This window comes from Myotis davidii, unplaced genomic scaffold (assembly GCF_000327345.1).
Source record: "Myotis davidii unplaced genomic scaffold, ASM32734v1 scaffold552, whole genome shotgun sequence".
In the NCBI taxonomy this organism is placed as follows: domain Eukaryota; kingdom Metazoa; phylum Chordata; class Mammalia; order Chiroptera; family Vespertilionidae; genus Myotis; species Myotis davidii.
The window spans coordinates 140408-160372 of record NW_006283439.1 but is presented as its reverse complement, the minus strand read 5'-3'; the positions used below and the strand labels follow the sequence as shown (position 1 = coordinate 160372).

Genomic DNA, 19965 nt, shown 5'->3' with positions numbered 1-19965 from the left:
GCCGAGACCGGTTCGGCTCAGTCGATGGAGCGTCGGCCTGCGGACTGGGGGGTCAGGGGTTCGATTCCGGTCGGGGGCATGTACCTGGGTTGCGGGCACATCCCCGGTGAGAGGTGTGCGGGAGGCAGCTGGTTGATGTTTCTCTCTCGTCGATGTTTCTGGCTCTCTATCTCTCTCCCTTCCTCTCTGTAAAAAATCAATAAAATACATTTTTAAAAAATGTAAAAAAATAAAACAATTGTGGAATCAACAGTTTATTCTGTGTTGACATGTAAATACATGGAAAACTAGACTTGAAAATTAGTTTCGACAATTCTATCTAGCAAGAGTCCTTCAGCATCCCCAGTCCCTGTCGCACGCCCCAAGCTCCTCCTCCTCCCTCTGAGGGAGGCTGAGAAAGCCTTGCTCCCAGGACCTCGCACTGGGCATGTCCCTTTAGTTAGTACCTGAGGAATTAAAGTGTGGCTTCCTTGTTTCTAACTATCCCTCTCCCTTCCTCTCTGAAAAAAATATCAATAAAATATATATTTTTTGAAAAGCCCTAACCCGTTTGGCTCAATGGATAGAGCGTCGGTCTGCAGACTGAAGGGTCCCAGGTTCAATTCTGGTCAAGGGCATGTACCTTGGTTGTGGGCACATCCCCAGCAGGGGGTGTGCAGGAGGCAGCTGATGGATGTTTCTCTCTCATCGATGTTTCTAACTATCCCTCTCCCTCTCTGTAAAAAAAATCAATAAAATGTATTTTAAAAAGTGGCTTCCTGGGAGGAAGGAGGTGAGGGCCATCCCAATGCTAGTGGGAAACTGAGGAGCAAGGCAGCGGCCACTCCCCGTCAGGGTCCCGCTGTGACCATGCCCGCAGGACCGTTTACCCACAGGGGAGGAGTCCAAGGGCACACTGTTGGGAAGCCCCACAATCAAGGTCGGGTGATCCGACCTCCTAGTCGAATATTAGATGGAGAGAATTTTCTGGTGCCATCCAAGTCCTGACACAGTGAGAGCAGCAGTGCCCTGCCGATGGCAGCATATGCCCCTACACCAAGTGTGCTTTCTGGGAGGGACCAGTACCTTTCAGGTTTGCCTTTGGTGCACCACACTGTCTCCGGGTGCACACTTCACACAGCAGCTTGTTGGCATCTCGGAGCTTCTCGTTCTGGGTGAACTGGTATAAGCAGTGCTGGATGGAGCACTCGTCAGCACTGGACGCATCCCTGTTCGCAAGGGTACAGAAGGCAGTTTCTGGATCTTGGCCCACACACTCGTACAGTGTGGTCCCGGGAGCGGGGCTACCGTTCAGAATCTCCAGACGGATGTCATCGGGGTGAAGAGCAGCATCCAAGTGCAGGTTCTGGAAACCCCTAGAAATGTCCACTTCCCCACCACCCCCCACATCCAGGCAGGCACCGTTCAAACTCCCGGGACAGTCAGTGGGAGAAGATGATAAAACCTCCAGGTCGTTATCTACACTGACACTTTTCACATCTACGTCCTCTGTGAATTTTTGATTGTCAGTTACATTTCCTATCATCTTCTCTTGGCCATTCAAGTCATTCTGATTAACACAATATTCTTTATTTATAACTTCCTCTTGTGAGATATGGTCGGATTTAATATCCACTTCTCCCTCAACTGACATTTCAGTCTCACATTCATCATCTTCAAGATGGCCCAAGGCACAGACATCATTTAAATGAAGAACTTTTCCTTGAATTTTTTGTTGCCTTCGCTGGTTCTGTGTAAAAAGCATAAAACATTTTTTTAAAAATTGAGAGAGAGAAAGAGAAAGAGCATACATGTACCACATCAGGTTCTCTTGCTTATTCATCAAAAATAAAGAAGTTGATAAGGAAGAATTTATTCCCAAAACTGATCCTAAGAGTTCCTTTACTATCAGGGATCAAATAAGTTTTGAAGAAAAGGTTTTTGATTGAAAGCAGGAATAAACTATCACCAGTCAGCAAACCACCATCACACTAGGGCAAATAAAAATGTGCAGGATGTTCTAAGAGGAGTGCTCTGGACAGAGCAGTAGACTGTTATACGCTCTAGTGACTTTACACAAAGCATGTCAAACTCGCGGCCCACAACGAATATTTTTGCAGCCCAGCCAATATAACGAACGATATGTAAGAAACGTTTTAATAAAAATTTTGTAACTTAATTTTTAAAATATCCTGTTATACATAATTATAAATAACTATAACGTTCGCTAATGCCTAGTCATTATAATCGTGTTGCATTCATTTCCCTTACACACTGTATGCGCAGGTGCACTGTTTCCACTAATACCAGCTGCCGATATTTTAGCAGCCGGTGGCCACGTCATTCATCTTGGGTTGACTTGTGTGGTGTGTGCAACAGGAAATATTTTGCTTTCAGAGAAAATAAAAATAGATTTATTTGTGTTACGCTTATTAATTTGTGCAGTTATTCAGTGTCTGGTAGGTTAATGTTCAAGAAAAATATTAATTTATTTCAGCCCTTTGTATTCAGCATGACTCTATTGAACTAAAGCTACGTTCCTACAAAAACTGAAGCTTTTGTTATTTTGCGGCCATGTAAACGTAAATCTTACATGGCCCGTGTGAGCCTTTGCGTTTGACAGGCTTGCTTTACACACACAACTCAGGCTGGTTTCCCTGAGGAGACAGGGCTGCTGTGGACAGAGAGACGGAGGGAAACATTCAGGAAACAAATGTTCCCAAGTCAGGGGAGAAGCAAGGAAGCCTGTGTACAGAGGACTGTCCATTTGCAGCCTATTTCCAGGCGGAGGGACAAAGGCCTTTATTTCATCGAGAGTCCCGCCTGAAGACAGGTCACCATCTGGCGGTAACTGAGGACAGGCCTGGGAGGCTAATGTGAACAGAGGGGCAGAAGGGAGCACAGGACACGAACGGTCTCCCAGGTGATTCCGTAAGAACAGTCACACCTGAAAGAAAGATGTGACACACATGACGTATTGTAGAACTGTACCCTTTAGACCTATATAATTTCATTAACCAATGTCACCTCAATAAGTTCAATTAGAAAAAATAAAAATGGGGAAAGAACATAAGTGAATAAATGAAACACAAATGACAAACATAAAAATCTGCTGAACTTCACTTATATTAAAATAAGTGGAAAATAAGCTGCAGTAAGTTACCATATGTCGCCATCAGACGGGCAGAAATCTAGACGCCTGAGAGCACTGTTGTTGAGGACAAGGAGAAAACGCAAGTCTCAGATGTTGCCGGTGGGAATATAAACTGGTACAACCTGCCTGGCTGGTGTGGCTCAGAGGCTGAGCTCGACCTGTGAACCAGGAGGTCAGCGTTTACTTCCCGGTCAGGGCACAGGCCCGGGTTGCGGGCTCGATCCCCAGTGTGGGACGTGTAGGAGGCAGCCAATCAATAATACTCTCATCATTGATGTTTCTCTCTCTCCCCCTCTCCCTTCCTCTTTCTTAAATCAATAAAAATATTTTAAAAACAAATGTTTGTGTCCTAAATGGAAAGACCAAGAATCTAATAAAGTAGAAACAAACAAAAAACAAAGTCCAAAACCATGTGCATAATTTCTAAAAGGAGATAAAAACATCCTTGTATTTGATCATATTTTCCAAAAGAAACTCCAGAGAACACATGAGCTTGTGAAGTGGTTTTGAGTATCATAAAAGGACGGGGGTCAAGAGGACCTGTACACATGAATGTATTTTTAAAGTCTGGATGTCAATGTTATTTGAATGAATAACTCAAAAACGTTAAAAATGGACAAAAACTTTTTTAAAGTTGTCCCTTTTCTTGGCATCTACTGGAAGAGATTTCCAGCGGAGAGCACGCAGGCTATAAAACGAGGCCTGTCCACCACGTCCATTGACTCACACGCAGTCCTTCAAATGGGAAACTAGAGGAGTGGCCTTCCCCGCAGTGACTCACCTTGGCTTGCTTTTTGGCTTGCTTCTTTGCTTTTTTCTGCAAGTGCTTGCTTATTCCTGGCGGGGTATCGTTTCTCTCTTTTATGTAAGTGTCGTTATCTTCTTCCTCGCTGTCTTTATCTTCGTTCTCCATTGTCTTTTTCAGATTTTTATCATTTATACTTTTCTTACCACTCTTAAAATATGGGGGGAAAATGGGCCAAAAATAAAATTTCACAACTACTATTTGGTGAAGAGACTTCATGTTACATAAATGTTTTTCTACTCCTATTTTACAGTAATTGCTTTCCCACAATGTTTGAAAATATACCCGGGACAAAATTTGTTCATCTCAAATACTAAACAGCACTCTTCGTATCCTGACAAAACAAGCAAACCCACAGTAAGAAAGGGAAGTCCACAGGGAAGGGCGACAGAAGGCACGCAGCCACTGCATTCGACACAGGCGGCAGCCCGATGGGGCCTGTCCACTTCCAAGTGCACTTTTTGTCCCCATCATCTCCACATCCCAATATAGGTGTTTCTTTTTATTCATTTTTTTCTTTGTGTGGAAATGACAGTTTTGGGGAAAGAGAAAATAAATTTGTAAGACTTTAATCACTACGTAACAGTGATTAAAAGGACCCCTGATTCATATTGAGTAATGATTTATCCAAAATTCATACCATGTTTTCTTTTTTCCTACTACTACTAGAAACCAAATTCATATGGCTTAAAACTGAGATAGTCTTTATTAACACCTATGAACTTAGGACTGTAAGGGATTTGTGGATAGTTTTAAATAATGAAAATAAATAACTTTTAGTATGAAGAAAATACATCTTTACATATAAACTAACCAATTTAACTATAAAGAATTCCAACCACAGTCCCCTCTTTTTTTTGTAAAAAAAAAAAAAGTATTTGCCAAATCCGGTTTGGCTCAGTGGATAGAGCGTCGGCTTGTGGACTGAGGGGTCCCGGGTTCGGTTCCGGTCAAGAGCATGTGCCTGGGTTGCGGGCATGTCCCCAGTGGGAGATGTGCAGGAGGCAGCTGATCGATGTTTCTCTCTCTTCGATGTTTCTAGCTCTCTATCTCTCTCCCTTCCTCTCTGTGGAAAATCAATAAAATATATTTTAAAAAAAAAGTATTTACCCTATTCTTCATTCAACTATTTAAGAAAAATTCTTCACGGGCTAGTGATATACACACTTGGAAAAGGTGACAAGGCTCCCCCATAAAATCTAAACAGGAAAAAGATCTACTTAAATAAAATGAACTCAATAGTCTTACCTGATCATCTAAAACTGGTAGAGACAAGTCAAGGAAAGACTCATGAACCAAGGAGACCTTAACCAACCAAAAAAGAAAACGTAAAAGGAAGGAAAAGATTCACTGTAAACATCAGAGTCAGATTGGGGGCGGGGGCCTAAGCTTTGAAAAATACAACACTGAGAACTGTGGGTCAGGGAAGCAAAACACGTGAATAACTTCTTCCAACATCAAGAGGCCCCGTGCCAGCAGCGAACGGCACCTGGTGGCCCCGAGGGCGGCTGTGGCGCAGCCTGTTTGAAAGCACAGCTGCAGGCTGCTTGGCAGTGAGTCCCCAGCACGACGCACTCACCGTTCTGCACTCGTCACACATGATTGTGCTCGTGAGCTCCCCACCGAAGATGCGGTCCACAAAACTCGGCACTGATTTTTTCTTCTCGTAATCTGTAAGGGGGAGATGTGTCCATTACACTTACAAAATTCATGGAACACACTACAACTTCTTAACCTCTCTAGCCCTAAAATTTTACTTCTTAATTTCCTATCTTAGACTTGTCTTTCTCTATTCATAAAATTACCATGATTTTATTTTTTTAAATATATTTTATTGATTTTTTACAGAGAGGAAGGGAGATAGAGAGTTAGAAACATCGATCAGCTGCCTCCTGCACATCTCCCACTAGGGATATGCCTGCAACCAAGGCACATGCCCTTGACCGGAATCGAACCCGGGACCCTTCAGTCCGCAGGCCGACGCTCCATCCACTGAGCCACACCGGCCAGGGCCGTGATTTTATTTTTATGCTATAATCAGCGGCATATACTGCACTTTTGAGCGCAACAAATTCCGCGCTGTCACATCTCGTGAGAAGAAAAAGTTCTCATCCAAGACCTAGTCAGTGGAGAACAAACTGTGCAAGGCAGGGAGACGTTCTGTTTATCTGTCTACACAGAGAAGCGAGCAGGTCTCACACTCGGCAGCAAGCTGGGGCAACAATGCACGTCACCTGCTTTCTGGTGGCTAAGACTGAGTTCCACTTACAGCCAGAGCAAAACCAACAAAGAAAAACCTTCAGGAAAATGTTTCAGACAAAATTCTTTTATTTTCCTATGTTCCAGAAATAATCTTGATAAATTTAGTATAAGGGAACATAATTTTACTACCTGGTCACCCCTTTTTCTAAATAGATGGAATTTACATACTTTATTCAAATAGCAGATGTCAATTTATACAGAAACACATGTTGTGACAGATAGTGACAGCAGGAGAGAGTCCTTCTGTGACCAGCCAGGCCCTAAGGGGCACCACAGAGGCAGAGAGTTGCTATCTGTTGATTCTAAATTGTGGTTTACAATACAGTAGCCACTGGTCTTGCGGGCATTTAAATTAAATTAATTAAAATTAAGTAAAAATAAAGATGTAGCTCCTCGGTTGCACCAACCCCATTTCCGGGACTCAGCACCCAGCGGGGGCGACTGTGGCGACAGGAGGCAGAGAAGAGTCCCGACCTCACAGAGCCCCCGAGACAGACCGGTGCCAGGTCGCTGCCACACAACAGTCAGAGCGACGTTGGCTCCATGATAATAAACCAGCTAATGCCAACTCACACAAGCGTACTTCACTGATTACTGCTAACTAGAAGTTTAAGCTTTTGAAAAATCAAATTGTGATGTCATCTTAGCTCTATCTTTGTAAATGTCACTATAACATTGCATAAAAAGAATACATCAGAAATTTAATTTCTGTAAAATATCCATCTTTGAAGTATTGAACAAGTTTTAAAGTCAATGGTGACAAAGAGAAAGTATATGTTAATAACCGGATGCGAAGTACATGTGCAGGCATCTGCACCTAAGGGCAGAGGAACTCAACGACAGTGGTTTAGTTCAAAAAGTCAAACATTACCTTTAACTTTATTTTTTAGTTCTTCATCCAATTTTTCAGTAGAATTACCAAATGCTTTAAGAATTCCTTTACTCACTCTCTAAAAGTAATAAAATGAATATATGCATACTATTAAATTTAAAATTTTATAATTATTTTCCTTAGAAAATATGTGATCAAGTCAAGAAAGTGATCAAGAATTAGCTCTCCAAACTTACTGAAAAATTAATATTTCTAAAATCACATTTTCAAAATTAATTCAAGGAGCTAAAAAGAATTATACTTATAAAATCACCAACCCATAGAAAAGGCACTGTCTTATCATTTCAAAATTTTAATCTACTCGAACCAAAGCTTTCACAACAGGCCCGTCTCCTTTGCAGAGACCACTGAGCTGCGTCCTAGAGGCAGGAGGGTTTTAGGAGCCACAGGGACAGACTCCAGCCAGACAGCCGGCCCATCACTAGGGGACTTGGGGCTTCCTGCAGCCTAGCTCCAGAATCTAGGAGTGAGGGGCCGGTAACTGCGTCTACCTCGCAGAATGGCTGTGAAGACTAAGCTATTCATATAAAATACTAAGCACAGAGCTTGACATAAAATAAGAGCAAAATAAATATTAGTTATCACTACATTATTACTATTATTAATTATATTCACATCCCCAAGTACATTACTTTCCATCCTGGCAAGTAACAAAAACTTTAAAATGCAACAAATGTCCCGACTCATACAAAGTGAGTTAATATATAGTGAATCTTCACTTAACGTTGTCAGTAGATTCTGTGACTTTAAGCAAAACGACATATAACAAAACCCGCTAATCGATATAAAGAAGAGTTAAGCCCTAAGGCTCATCAACGTGATAGCAACACAACATGGACAACACGTGAGTCGTTACTCGAGGGCCCTGTGCTCCCCAGACTCGAGAGGCTGTGCAGAGTCCCACCCAGAATCAGAGTGAGGCGCTGCGGTGGGAACGCGAGCTGGCGGGTGCGGCCGGGCCCACAGAACACAGAACATGGTGAGGAGGAGCACCATCTCTAATGCTCGTCATCACTCTAACGACTAAGCCAGACCGAAAAGGCTGGTGCAGGAAAAAAATCTTTCCGATCCAGTGGCCTCAGTAACTCCTTTCACTGCTTTAATGCCCCTTAAGATACCAAACGACAGCAGAGCTAGTGAGATGAGGTTATGAAACATGCTGACTTGGTGTTCTTCTGCTCTCATCCCGTCCAGTAAGTACCGGAGCAGCTCCTGGCTGTCTTGCTGCTGGTAGCCTTTGAAGCGCACTGCTCTACAGAAGAAAGGGAAAGACAGAGAAAGAGGGAAGTGATGATGAGTCCACTAAAATGTGAAGCTCTTTTTACAAAAGTCTTAGGATCATATCCCAAATCTCGATGTGCTCTGGTTTCTCAAAATTTCTGTTTAATCTAACAACACCCTTGGCAGATTTCACTGTCACATGAAGCACAAGTTCTTTAATCCAAATGCAATAGACGATGCTTTAATGTATGCACTGGGTTGGCCCTAGGGCTATGAATTTGCATAGAATTTCTCAGCATCTGACTTAGGCACTGAAAGCACACTCAACGCAGATACTCACTTCTTACAGACCTGGGAGAAGAGTTCCTTAGGCGTCACAATTCCCTTTGAGGTCTCTTGCATCTCACTGAGAAACTGGCTCATGGCCAAAGTAAGAGGGCCCGGAGGCTCAAGGTGAATTTCCAAGGGCTCCTGAAGACGGGAACAAAAAATACTCTCTTCATTCCAAACTAGGAATCATTTATTTTAGTGAAATGTACCTTGTTAACCTTATCCTATACTACCAATGTGCCTGATTGAGCTGTCTACTCAAAGTTCAAAATACACATCAACAGATGTAGAAAGTTTCTGGTCACAGACTGTTTTATGAAGAATTCAGTCCTACTGGTTTAGTTTTAGATGATCAGGGACTTAGAATATTTAAGAAGCAAAAGACCTAATGCAAAAGGTGAAATTCACGCGGCTACACTTTTGTACGCCCAGGGCCTCACAAACATCCACAACATTCCCAAGAAGGAAGCCGCACACGAGAGCACAGCAGGACACAGCAAAGCAGCAGCAAGAAATGGGAAGGCTCCTTATACTTTCTGTTAGTGGGAAAGTCATTAACTTGGTAGCCTAAAACACAGCAAACAAAAATGATGAAAATGAGCACTAATGCTTTAAAATAACTTAAATATGGGTATTTTATGGATATTCACAAAGGAAAATTCGTGATTATAAGTAAAATTTTAGAGTACATACTGTTAGTGCCAAGTCAGGCGGCTCAATTGTTACAATGGTTCCAGACATTTTTACTTCTTTCAGTAGTTCTCTTAGCACTGGTGTTTGTGACAAGTTCTGGAATGTAGGATGGAAAAGGAAAGTTATCTCAAGACAAATCAACCATTCGGTCCAAACACAAAGTCACTCCCCACAGTGCAGTCCCAACTCTCTGCCCAGGAAACAAGCAGCAGGTGCTCTTCTGCCCACTCTCCATGCTCATCGGCACTTCAGTTCCCGGCACAAGCAGCCCCTGGGAAAGGCATTCTCCACCACCCACCTCCACCACGGTTCTTGCAGCCCATGCACCACTGCTCTGTCCTGGGTTGGCCCGTGCCCCACACCCCCTCACCAAGGGCAAGTCCTGAGGGCAGGGGTCATGTTTGTTGTGAACCCGACTGTACCCTTCAGCAGTGTTTAACTGGCATGCAAAGTAAGCACTTCCTTGAGTTTTCTTTGAAAACATCGGAATAAATTACTTAGGGTGAAAAAGCTCAATACTGGAAGTAACAAATAGGGAGATACTTAATTTTCATAGGAGGAAAATTAACGCTGGCACCTGCATAACTGCATTGAAGAAACACGTGTTTCCCAAATTACTGAGTCCTTTCACAGTTATTTGAGAAGTATAATTCATGGAAGTTTCTTTAGCCATGTTTTCCTTTTTCTCTCTCTCTTGTTCATTTTTACTCTCCTTCTCTAATTTTTTATTTTCAAGTTCAATGCTACCATTATCTTTTGCTGCTTTAGAAAAAAAAAGAAAGAAAAAATGATTTAGCAAAATGTGTAATATAGCCACATCGAATGCAAATTTACACTGAGGACAAAGTACTAGAGTTTGTGAATTTTATCCACTATCATTATTTACCACCTGCTTTAATTTTAAATATTTTCTAATAAATATAAGTAAACTAGATTTGAGAGAGAAAAACCAATAAAATAAAATGTTCAAAACTGAGGTGAGTATTAGTTTGACAAATAAAACCAAACAGGATATGCTTTTTAGCTACAACCCCTTTGTTAATGCACAAAGTTTTCTTTGTTAATGCACAAATGAGCATATCTTACCTTGTTCAACTGGAATACAGAGCAATCAAGTAAAGAATGTAGACATGAAATAAAATTTGTAATGAATTCAAAAACGCACCCTGAAGTTAGGAACAAACAATTCTGGCTCTGCCAAAGATACTTCTGTGTCTGTAAAAACCTGCACAAACTTAAAGCTTCAGGATGCATAGCACCCAATTAATTTAATTATGTGTGAAAAATACCTGAAAAGTACCTGGCCATTTGAAGGACTTACAAGTATTTTACTTTTATATCATTCAAACAAGATTAAGTTCAGTCTAAAGCAGGTCGACTTTGCCCTAGCTGGTTTGGCTCAGTGGAGCGTTAGCCTGTGGACTGAAGGGTCTCAGGTTCGATTCCAGTCAAGGGCAACATACCTGGGTTGTGTGCTCAATCCCCAGAAGGGGGATCAATGATTCTCATCACTGATGTCTCTCTTTCCATGAAAAAAATCAAGCTAGCCCTAGCTGGTTTGGCTCTGTAGATAGAGTGTCGGCCTGCAGAGTGAAGGTCGCAGATTCTATTATGGTCAAGGGCACATACCTGGGTTGCGGGCTCGTTCCCCAGTGGATTCTTATCATTGATGTTTCTATCTCTCCCTCTCCTTTCTTCTCTGAAATCAATAAAAATATAAATTAAAAAAGTAATTTAAGTCTTAAAATAAAATAAAGCAGGTCGACCTTAAGCCCCTGTGCAGGGAGGGTATGGGAACAGGGCGTGACTGCCCCTCAATGAGGCCAGACTCTTCATCACGTGGGACGAGGTTACTTCTGATTCCCTTCTAACTCTAACACCTTAGAATTATCTATGTTTTCAGTTTTAGATCCTTAAACCAAAAATAGGTTCATAGTGTAAAGTCAACCATAATCAATATTACTCACCTATATGCAATACTGGGTAGTCCAGTAAATTAATCAAATATCAGCAGATATATAAGTCAACATTACCGTATCTATTAAGGAACCAATGATTTTTTTTACCTGATTCTGGAGCTGTAAGACGGGCTTGTTTCCTAACATAATCAACCACCTGACCCAATCGGTTTGAACTGCAATACTGGACCTCATCATCACATAGGTAACACCTGCGTCCCAAAGACCACAGAGAAAAAAGTGACAAACAACCAAAAAGGGCACAAATTATGATTCCTGGAATCCAAAGTGTATAGCCATCAAATTATTCTACTAATAAAATAAAAAAAATTAAAATAAAGCTTGTATGTTTTCTTACAGAAGACTGTCCATATTAAACTCTGGTTTACTATTAATAATATTAGCCCAAATTATGGCTACATATAAATACTGTGAAAAATACCCCAAACAAACATAGTACTTGAAACGGCTACTTATAACATTAAAGTCACAAGTTTTCTCTATGCATATTTCAAAGTACAAACCTACATCATCAAAATTAACAAATTTTATAATCTATAATAATAGAAGCATCATATGCAAATCAACCGAACGACTGAAGAGCGGAATGACCATCCAGACGACCTTCCGGACGAAGCCGAAGCCGCAAAGGCCTACTCTTGCACAAATTCGTGCTTCGGGCCTCTAGCTGTCAGATAATGTTCCGTGAACACTGCTGTGTAAGTGGTTTTTAAAGATGTGAAAATTATTGTCGTGTAAAATCATTGCCAAAGTTTTACTCTACCCTGTCGATCTGGAATTTGTTCTTGGTGTCCCAACTGTTAAAACTGGACACAACCTACCATACACTCTACAGTATCACCAGCAAGAGGAAAGGACGATGGCGCTAGTCTCCTGCACGCTACAAGTCTGTGCTAGTGCAATACTAAGGAGAACTTCTAACATCACAGGCTCCAGCCTTCTGTGAGGGGTGGCTTTGAACAAACACAAAAATGTTAACGTTCTTGCTCCTGAAACATTTCAAATGCCCCCCTTCTCCAAGAACGTCCAGCCAGGAAGCTGAAACTCACCAGACACTCCAGTTGTCCAAGCTGAGCACCAGGCAGTGGGGCTCGGACCTCGGCGTCAGGTAGTGCTTCAGAGCGTGCTGCTCCTGCGAGTTCCTGCCGCAGCCCTAGGGAACCAACAGCGTCAGTCTCAAGGCCACAGGGACTCACCCAAAGAGGAGGGAATGCATGCTGAACAGGAAGTGGCTCGAGACATTCTGCCTCTCTCATCATTTTGAAAACACAACGTTAGGCTCTAAAGAGAGTGGATGTTGTGAAAACCCAGGCGTGGAGAAAACCACCCAGTAAGAGTGCTCCCTCCCCGCTGCCTGCCCTCCAGTCCCCACCAAGCTGTGCCAATGCAGCCATTCACTGAGTGGGTCTGGACTCCGTACCGGCTTCCTAAATAGTATTTTCCTAACTTCAACCCCTTTGTTCACATGCTATCTTTTCAGTTTCATGTTCATAGAACAAAGCTCTGTTCATATACTTAACTCAAAAATTATAAGTTGCTCTTAAACTCCTCGTCAACAACCCTGACACCCTCTGACCAAACCTAGCTCTCCAGGGTTAAGTCCATCCTCTGTCCACGGACGTCTACCAGCCAACACGCTCGGCACCTTCCCAACCAACAGCATCTTGTTCCCGTGACTCCCTTCACAGAATCCTTTACCGCCACTGCCTCTGTCAACTCCCACCCCGTCTCCAGGATCCCGCTCCAAGGCCACCTCCCTCAGAAGAATTGTGCTTGTCCTCCCAGAGGAAAAATATTACGATCTCCCAGTGAACACTCTCCTGCCAAATATGGTGTAAATCCTGGTGGCCTTCCTTACTTTCCACCTTATGTTAAAGGTGCTAATGTTTATGTCCATCCTCCCCTGAACTGTAAATCTCGAAGGCACAAGAAATGAGTTAGTCTTTCTATTATCAAAATTATCTAGAAAATGGAAAGTCAATAGCATTAACTGAACAAATGAGATTGTTTTTTATGGTCCCAAACTCAAACTTTTCTTTTTCTTTTTCTTCTTTATTGTTGAAAGTACTACAGATGTCCCCCTTACTTCCTCTCACTGACCCCTCCATCCCACACCCTCCAGGCCTACCACACTGCTCTCTATGTCCACGGGCTGTGCACATAAGCAAGTAAATGAGAGATTTTTACCCACAAGATCTAAAGTCTTACTCGTAAAAGGACAGGCGTTTCCTGCCTGCAGCTGGTTGAGTCGCTGCTAAGAAAGCCACGTGGACTGTGCACCTGCCTGCACCAGGCCAGCTCCCACGGACAGCACTGCAGCGATGGGTCCTGGTCCCAGTGCAGCTAAAAATATACCCTGGAGGGGAACTATTTGTCAGTGGCTTCTAACCCTGTAACTATGATATAAGACACTACTGATCTAGTTTATCCCACTCAACATTTAATTCTAAAATGAATTAAATCTGACATTGATTTTGTTAGTATCACCATCGGAAATCAACTGAAACACAAGAATGAAAGAGTTGTCTTAAGACAGCAGCTGAGAATCACAGTGCAAAAGAGAACTACAGTGGGCAAAAGTAATAGTTAATACTGACTGGGAATTTAAAAGGCAGCAAAATAAATAAAATATATAATAAATTTAAAGTAGCAAAATATATTCCTGCTCACCATATGTATTTAAGAGGTTCAATGAAAACCTTTCAAGTACAAATAAATGTGTTCTTTGCTAACAATCTTTAGAAATTGTCTGACCATGATGGGACAGCACCATTTACCTATCAGAAAGGCTAAAGAAGAAAACACTGCGATAATACTAAATACTGCCCGGACGCGGAGGAAGTGCACCCCTCGCGCAGGGGCAGGAACATGGAGTGGCACAGCTGTACTGGGGGACAGTTAAGTACCATGTGGCCCAGCCACTGGCTCCTGAGCATACTTCCCAGAGAAATGAATTTTTAAATCCACATAAATACTGGTACACAGCGTTTATAGCAATTTTACTCCTAACTGCCAAAAATGGGACCAGCCCAGACATCCTGCAAAAGGTGCGCAGTTATAAGCAAGCAGCAACAGTTAAACCACCCACCACCACTCAGCAATGAGAACAGACTTATGATACACAACCTGGATGAATCTTTGGTGCTTATGTAAGAGAAAAACCAGTCCCAAAATGTTATATACTAGATGGTTTCATTTATATAACATTTTTTAATGTTTTTATTGATTTTTAGTGAGAGAGGAAGGGACAGCGAGAGATAGAAACATTGATGAGAAACATCATTGACCAGCTGCCTCCTGCATGCCCCCTACTGGGGATCGAGCCCACAACCCGGGCATGTGCCCTGATCTGGAATCAAACCAGTGAGCTCTTGGTTCATGGGTTGAAGCTCAACCACTAAGCCACACCAGCCAGGCTGTATAGCATTTTATTTTAAATGTTGACAACAGAGTAACTTTTATTTTATTTACTTATTATTATTTTGTTGTTGTTAATCCTTACCCGAGGATATTTTTCCATTGGTTTCTGGGGAGAGTGGAAGAGAGAGTGAAAGACAGAAACACTGATGTGAGAGAAACACATCATCAATTGGTTGCCTCCTGCATGAACCCTGACCACTGTCCGGGCCAAGGAGGAGCCTACAACCAAAGTACATCACCTTGACCAGAATGGAACCCAGGATTCTTTGGTCCACAGGCTGACGCTCTATCCACTGAGCCAAACTGGCAAGGGCTGCACAGCATTTTTTAAATGATAAAATTTTAGAAATGGAGAACCGACTAGTAGTTGCTTGGGGTTGAGGGGAGGGACAGGAGGAGGGAAGGGTGTGGTTATAAAAAGACAAAGAAAAGATCCAGGTGATATTGGAATCATTCAGTGTTGTCTTTTTTTTTAAACTTTTAAATATATATATATTTCTATTGATTTCAGAGTAAAAGGGAGAGGGAGAGATAGAAATATCAATGATGAGAGTGAATCATTGATCGGCCACTTCCTGCACGTCCCCTACTTTGGATCAAACCCAAAACCTGGGCATGTGCCCTGTGACCTCATGGTTCATAGGTTATCGCTCAACTACTGACGAACACCGGCCAGGCCCATTCAGCATCTTAACTGTTGTGGTGGATACAGAGGTCTCTCCAAAAAAAGAACTCAGGAGATCTGATTAAGATTGATGGATCATATCAACATTAATATGCTGGTTATAATACTGTATTAGTTTTGTTAAAACGTTACCACTGGGAGACACTGGGCAAAGTGTACAGAGGTATCTCTGTATTATCTCTCATACTGCATTTGAGTTTATAATTATCTCAGTAAAATTTCAGCTGAAAAGAAATTGAAAAACAAAGGTCTGTGCTCATCTTCAAGCTTCATGGCAGGCCTGGCTCGCAGCCCGTTCCTAGCTGACACAGGTGACTATGAGACACTGACCTCTAGTGCGTGCAAACCTGGGAGCTGTTCGGCCGCCCAGATACCCCCACCCACAAGACCAAGGTGCTCCCTTCTCCCAGCTGACAGCTCACAGCTCGGTCTGTCCATCCTCAGGAATTATCCCGAGGAAGGCAGCTGGCTTGGCTAAGGGTGGCCCCCACCCGACCTGTCCCACATCCAAGGACTGGTCTATGCACAGGTACCAAGACCACGGCTCATCCTGAGGCTAGGTGAGGCCCTGCAGGTCTGCCTCTTTGCTCTCCCTCCGCCTAATCCTGCCTCCCTCAGTTTTCCTGGTGAAGCACAGTGCAAACACACCCCAGGAAACCACCTAAATCTCACAAACCTCAGTCCAGGCCCCTGCTCCCTAGGGCACATGGCCTATGCGAGCTGGCATCCTGCTCACCATCCTGTACTTAGGTAACACCTTCTACAAGGTCAGTTTGTGCAATCCCACACTGATCACACCAAGCATACCTGATGGCCACACTTAAGACACAGCCAAACGGGAGGGGTTTCTCCTGTTTCTTCTTCAGGTTTGTCTTTCACTTTATTGTCTGTCTTACAGTCTTGGCAAACATTCCATTCCACATTCACTAACGCCTTTTTCAGAATACTTTGTTCCAGTCCTTTTCTAATGTGCCTGCACACAGGTTCTATGAAAACAAGTAACACACGAGTGATGAGGTAAATACAACTTTCTCAGAGAATCACAAAGTTTACCTGTCATTTGAACTTCAAATATGAACTTACTAGGTACAAACTGTTAGATAATCTGAATATTAGTTGATTACGTGAGAAATCTGGAATTTTGCTATTTTTGTAGTCCTAAATACATTCACTCTCTCTCCCCCTCTCCCTTCCTCTCTGAAATCAATAAAATATATTTTAAAAATAATTTTTAACGGATCAAAGTGTACATTATTGTTCTGTAATTTGCATCTCTTTTTTTAAAATTGATTTCAGAGAGAAACATCAATGATGAGAGAGAATCATTGATTGGCTGCCTCCTGCAAGCCCCCTAGTGGAGATGGAGCACACAACTGGGGCCTGTGCCCTTGACTTGAATTGAACCTAGGATCCTTCAGTCTTCAGGCCGACGCTCTATCCAATGAGCCAAACTAGTTAGGGCAATCCCATTTTTACACATTAAAAAATGTCCATTTACAGACATAAAATCACTTTAAAGGTTCAATTGGTGAAATATACCTAAAGATTCAGAAGAATCATCAACTGGAACAATTTTTCCCTTTATCCGTTTCTTTCCCATGTTGGCACTTCATGGATTACTTCCCGACACAAAATAATAATCTAGGAAACAAGATAAAATTAGCTTGATTAAAAAAAGTTCATTTATGCTTTTCTGAGACAGTAAGAGAACTCAGCCACAGGTAACACTTTACATGTTTATCACACACTATAATTTATAAAGACCATTCACATATATCATGTAGTTCTCAATAAAAACTGTGAAGTAGAGAGAATAAATAGTACTACACCAGTTTCCTAGCTTAGGAAACAGATTCTTAGTCAGGTTAAGAGGTTTTCAATAAATGTGAAGGTCAGGAGAGAACCCAGGTCTTCTTACCAAGACCTGAAGTCTCAGCACGTGACACCATTTGGATTCAACTTCTCACTAAGCACATGTGGAATGCTGGTGGCACGCAAACGATGTCCTTCCCTTCTAAGTTGCCTTTCTTCCTTTATTTAAAATATATTTTTACTGATTTCAGAGACGAAGGAAGAGGGGGAGAAAGAGATAGACACATCAATGATGAGAGCGAATCATTGACTGGCTGCCTCCTGCACGCCCCACACTGGGAATGGAGCCCGTAATCCAGACATGTACCCTGACAGGGATTTGAACTGTGACCTCCTGGTTCATTGCTTGATGCTCAACCACCGAGCCACACTGGCCAGGCTAAGCTTCCTTTCTTAGCTCTGAGAAATAAAATTGATAATTTCTATGCAAATAAAATTGATAATTTCTCTAAGAAAAATTATAAATAATTCTGAAAACAAACTATTAAAGGGAGTTAGAAAATTTGCAAAATAATTACCAGGCCAAATACAAAACAATGATACATTGTTCAGCATTTTCCACACCAGGATTTCCTATATGAATACTACCCTATATGGATATTATATGATAATTTATTATAATTACATTGTCAAATATTTATATACTAGTGGCCCGGTACATGAAATTCAAGCACGTTAAAAGGGAATTAATTAGAGGAAATATTTTAATATTGCTATTTGCCCTTTCTCTATAATAGAAGTGTCAGAGATGAAAGAAAACGAGTAAAATATGTAAGACAATCACCCTCCTGCTAAAGTCTGGGGCATGCCATGGGACCCAGAGTCAAGTTCCCATCCACCCATGTGCACCTCGAAATCGTGGGAGACCCAGACCCGGCTGGCCTCATCCCCATCAAGCCCCACAGGGTGGGGGGCACAGCCTCAGGTCCCCCTCAAGCGCTGCTGGGAGGGGGCCCGGCCTCAGGTCCCCCAGCCCCAGGGAGAGGACCATTTGCATATTAGCTCTTTATTATATAGGATTCATATTATAAAGTCAGTTTGGAATACTAGGGCAAATCTAGCTGCACATCAGGTCTGCACCTCCTTAGGCAACAATGCAAACTTAGTAAATATGAAAAGTGCTGAAAGTACATACAGGTCTATATAATTTTAAATAATAGTAATGATTTTGAAAAGTTGCATTTACAATAGCTTAGTGTCAAAATCACTGAATATCTGACATGGCATGCTTACTAGAATTCTGATTACATTAGTGGAGAGTAAGACTTGGGACATATGTTTAATTCTGCTACTTAGCTGTCACCATGTCTTACTGGGTTAGTGTAATTAAAGGTAATTCAAAAGGCCTGTACGAAAAATTAGTACATCAAGTAATTGTTAACCTTTACAAAGATAATCTAAAATGTAACAAGTTTACAAAGCAAATAAACTAACAAAAGAATACAAAGTATATAGGTATATATAATACAAGGTATATTTTATGTATGCTTTCTTGCCCTCAAGATAACATTTAACATAACTTACCTAGAACTGTAGATGCTAGGGGGAAAAATAGCACTCAAGTTCTTGCCTCCAGTCACACTCCCTCTAACCCGCTGCATTCTGCACCAGAAACATCTTCCCAGGACGCCATTCCCATCACATCCCCCTCCTGACTGACAGCATTCAACAGGCCCCTGTCCGCATTCCCGGGCCTGCACCAGGTCCTTCACAAGCTGTCCCCAACGCTCTGCAGTCCTGACCCTCACGGCTTCTCAAGTTCAATCCCATGGTGCTCTGCTCTCAAAGCCTTTTCAGGACCACCATCTCATTGGCGTCCACAACTCTGCACACGGGGCATTTCACTGAAGGAGGAAACTCAAAAACAAGATGACGAAGGGCCACAGGGCGTCCGAGATGGAACCCAGGGCGGACCCTTCTCCCCCGTCAGTCCCTGGGGCCCGCCGCTCCAAACTCCTCCCTGACCGCGAGCTGGGGCATCCTCCACCGGGACGTGTGCAATTTCTCCGCCCGGGACCTAAAGCTCTGGGAAAAGGAGCGGTTTTCGGCATCGCCTCCGAATTGCCCAAAACAGTGTTAGCAGGTCCTCAAGCAACACTTGGCGCATGGAAATACCTGGCGCACTAGGGCTGATTACAAGGTGCAGAGGTACGTACAAGAGAAGGAAGCAGCCAGTGGAGGAGGTGGCGTCCGCCGGCGACGGCCGCGCTCTCGGAACTGCCTGGAGGGAAACCCGAGGATGAGCTGCGCCTGGACCGTGCGGGTCCCGCCTTCAATGCAGCAGAAACAGCCCCAGTGACATTCTGACATCTGAGCGGGGCCTCTAATGAGTCAGGAGGAGGCGGCACCGGGTGCCAGCTGTAAAACATCAAGAAACCTCAGTCAGCGCGGCCGGTGTGGCTCGGGGTTGAGCGCCGACCTGGGAGGTCAGGGTTCAATTCCCGGTCAGGGCACAGGCCCGGGTGTAGGGCGTGCAGGAGGCAGCCGGTCCGTGATTCCCTCCCGTCATGGATGCTTCTCTCTCCCACTTCCTTCTTCTCTAAAATCAATAAGATCAATAAAAACACATTTCTCTAAAAAGCATGGAAGCATCTGAACTGCTGTCAGCAGGTCTGGACCGTGGCGCCGAGTTTGGGGTCCGACCCTGGAGCGGGTCTCCGAGGTGACGGCCCG

The 19965-nt window shown here is 43.0% G+C and overlaps 1 protein-coding gene and 1 long non-coding RNA gene across 7 annotated transcripts in view; one reads left to right on the top strand and one right to left on the bottom strand.

The window, feature by feature from the left end:
* The window catches only part of USP16 (ubiquitin specific peptidase 16), a 25020-nt gene extending 5339 nt beyond the window's left edge, over positions 1–19681 (bottom strand). For 2 of the 6 annotated variants that reach the window (XR_435155.2, XM_006753655.2), the window contains exons 1-14: positions 19449–19680; positions 16960–17061; positions 16228–16406; positions 12365–12468; positions 11403–11506; positions 9914–10098; positions 9337–9432; positions 8654–8784; positions 8257–8344; positions 7072–7150; positions 5518–5609; positions 5187–5243; positions 3915–4088; positions 1066–1729 (exon numbers count right to left, since the gene is read on the bottom strand). Coding sequence is in view for 5 of the 6 variants with exons in the window: in XM_006753655.2 (XP_006753718.1) it covers positions 1066–1729; positions 3915–4088; positions 5187–5243; positions 5518–5609; positions 7072–7150; positions 8257–8344; positions 8654–8784; positions 9337–9432; positions 9914–10098; positions 11403–11506; positions 12365–12468; positions 16228–16406; positions 16960–17020 (2014 nt within the window). In the remaining variant the exon portion in view is untranslated. Of the gene's footprint in view, positions 1–1065; positions 1730–3914; positions 4089–5186; positions 5244–5517; positions 5610–7071; positions 7151–8256; positions 8345–8653; positions 8785–9336; positions 9433–9913; positions 10099–11402; positions 11507–12364; positions 12469–16227; positions 16407–16959; positions 17062–17338; positions 17448–19448 lie in introns of those variants that run through there. The other 4 variants (XM_015564230.1, XM_015564225.1, XM_006753656.2 and 1 more) reach the window with 4 other exon arrangements.
* Positions 138–15619, top strand: LOC107183148. The gene is made up of 3 exons (XR_001513915.1): positions 138–148; positions 7361–7365; positions 15450–15619. It is a non-coding gene; the product is annotated as an uncharacterized LOC107183148 (long non-coding RNA).
* Positions 19682–19965: the final 284 nt, after the last annotated feature.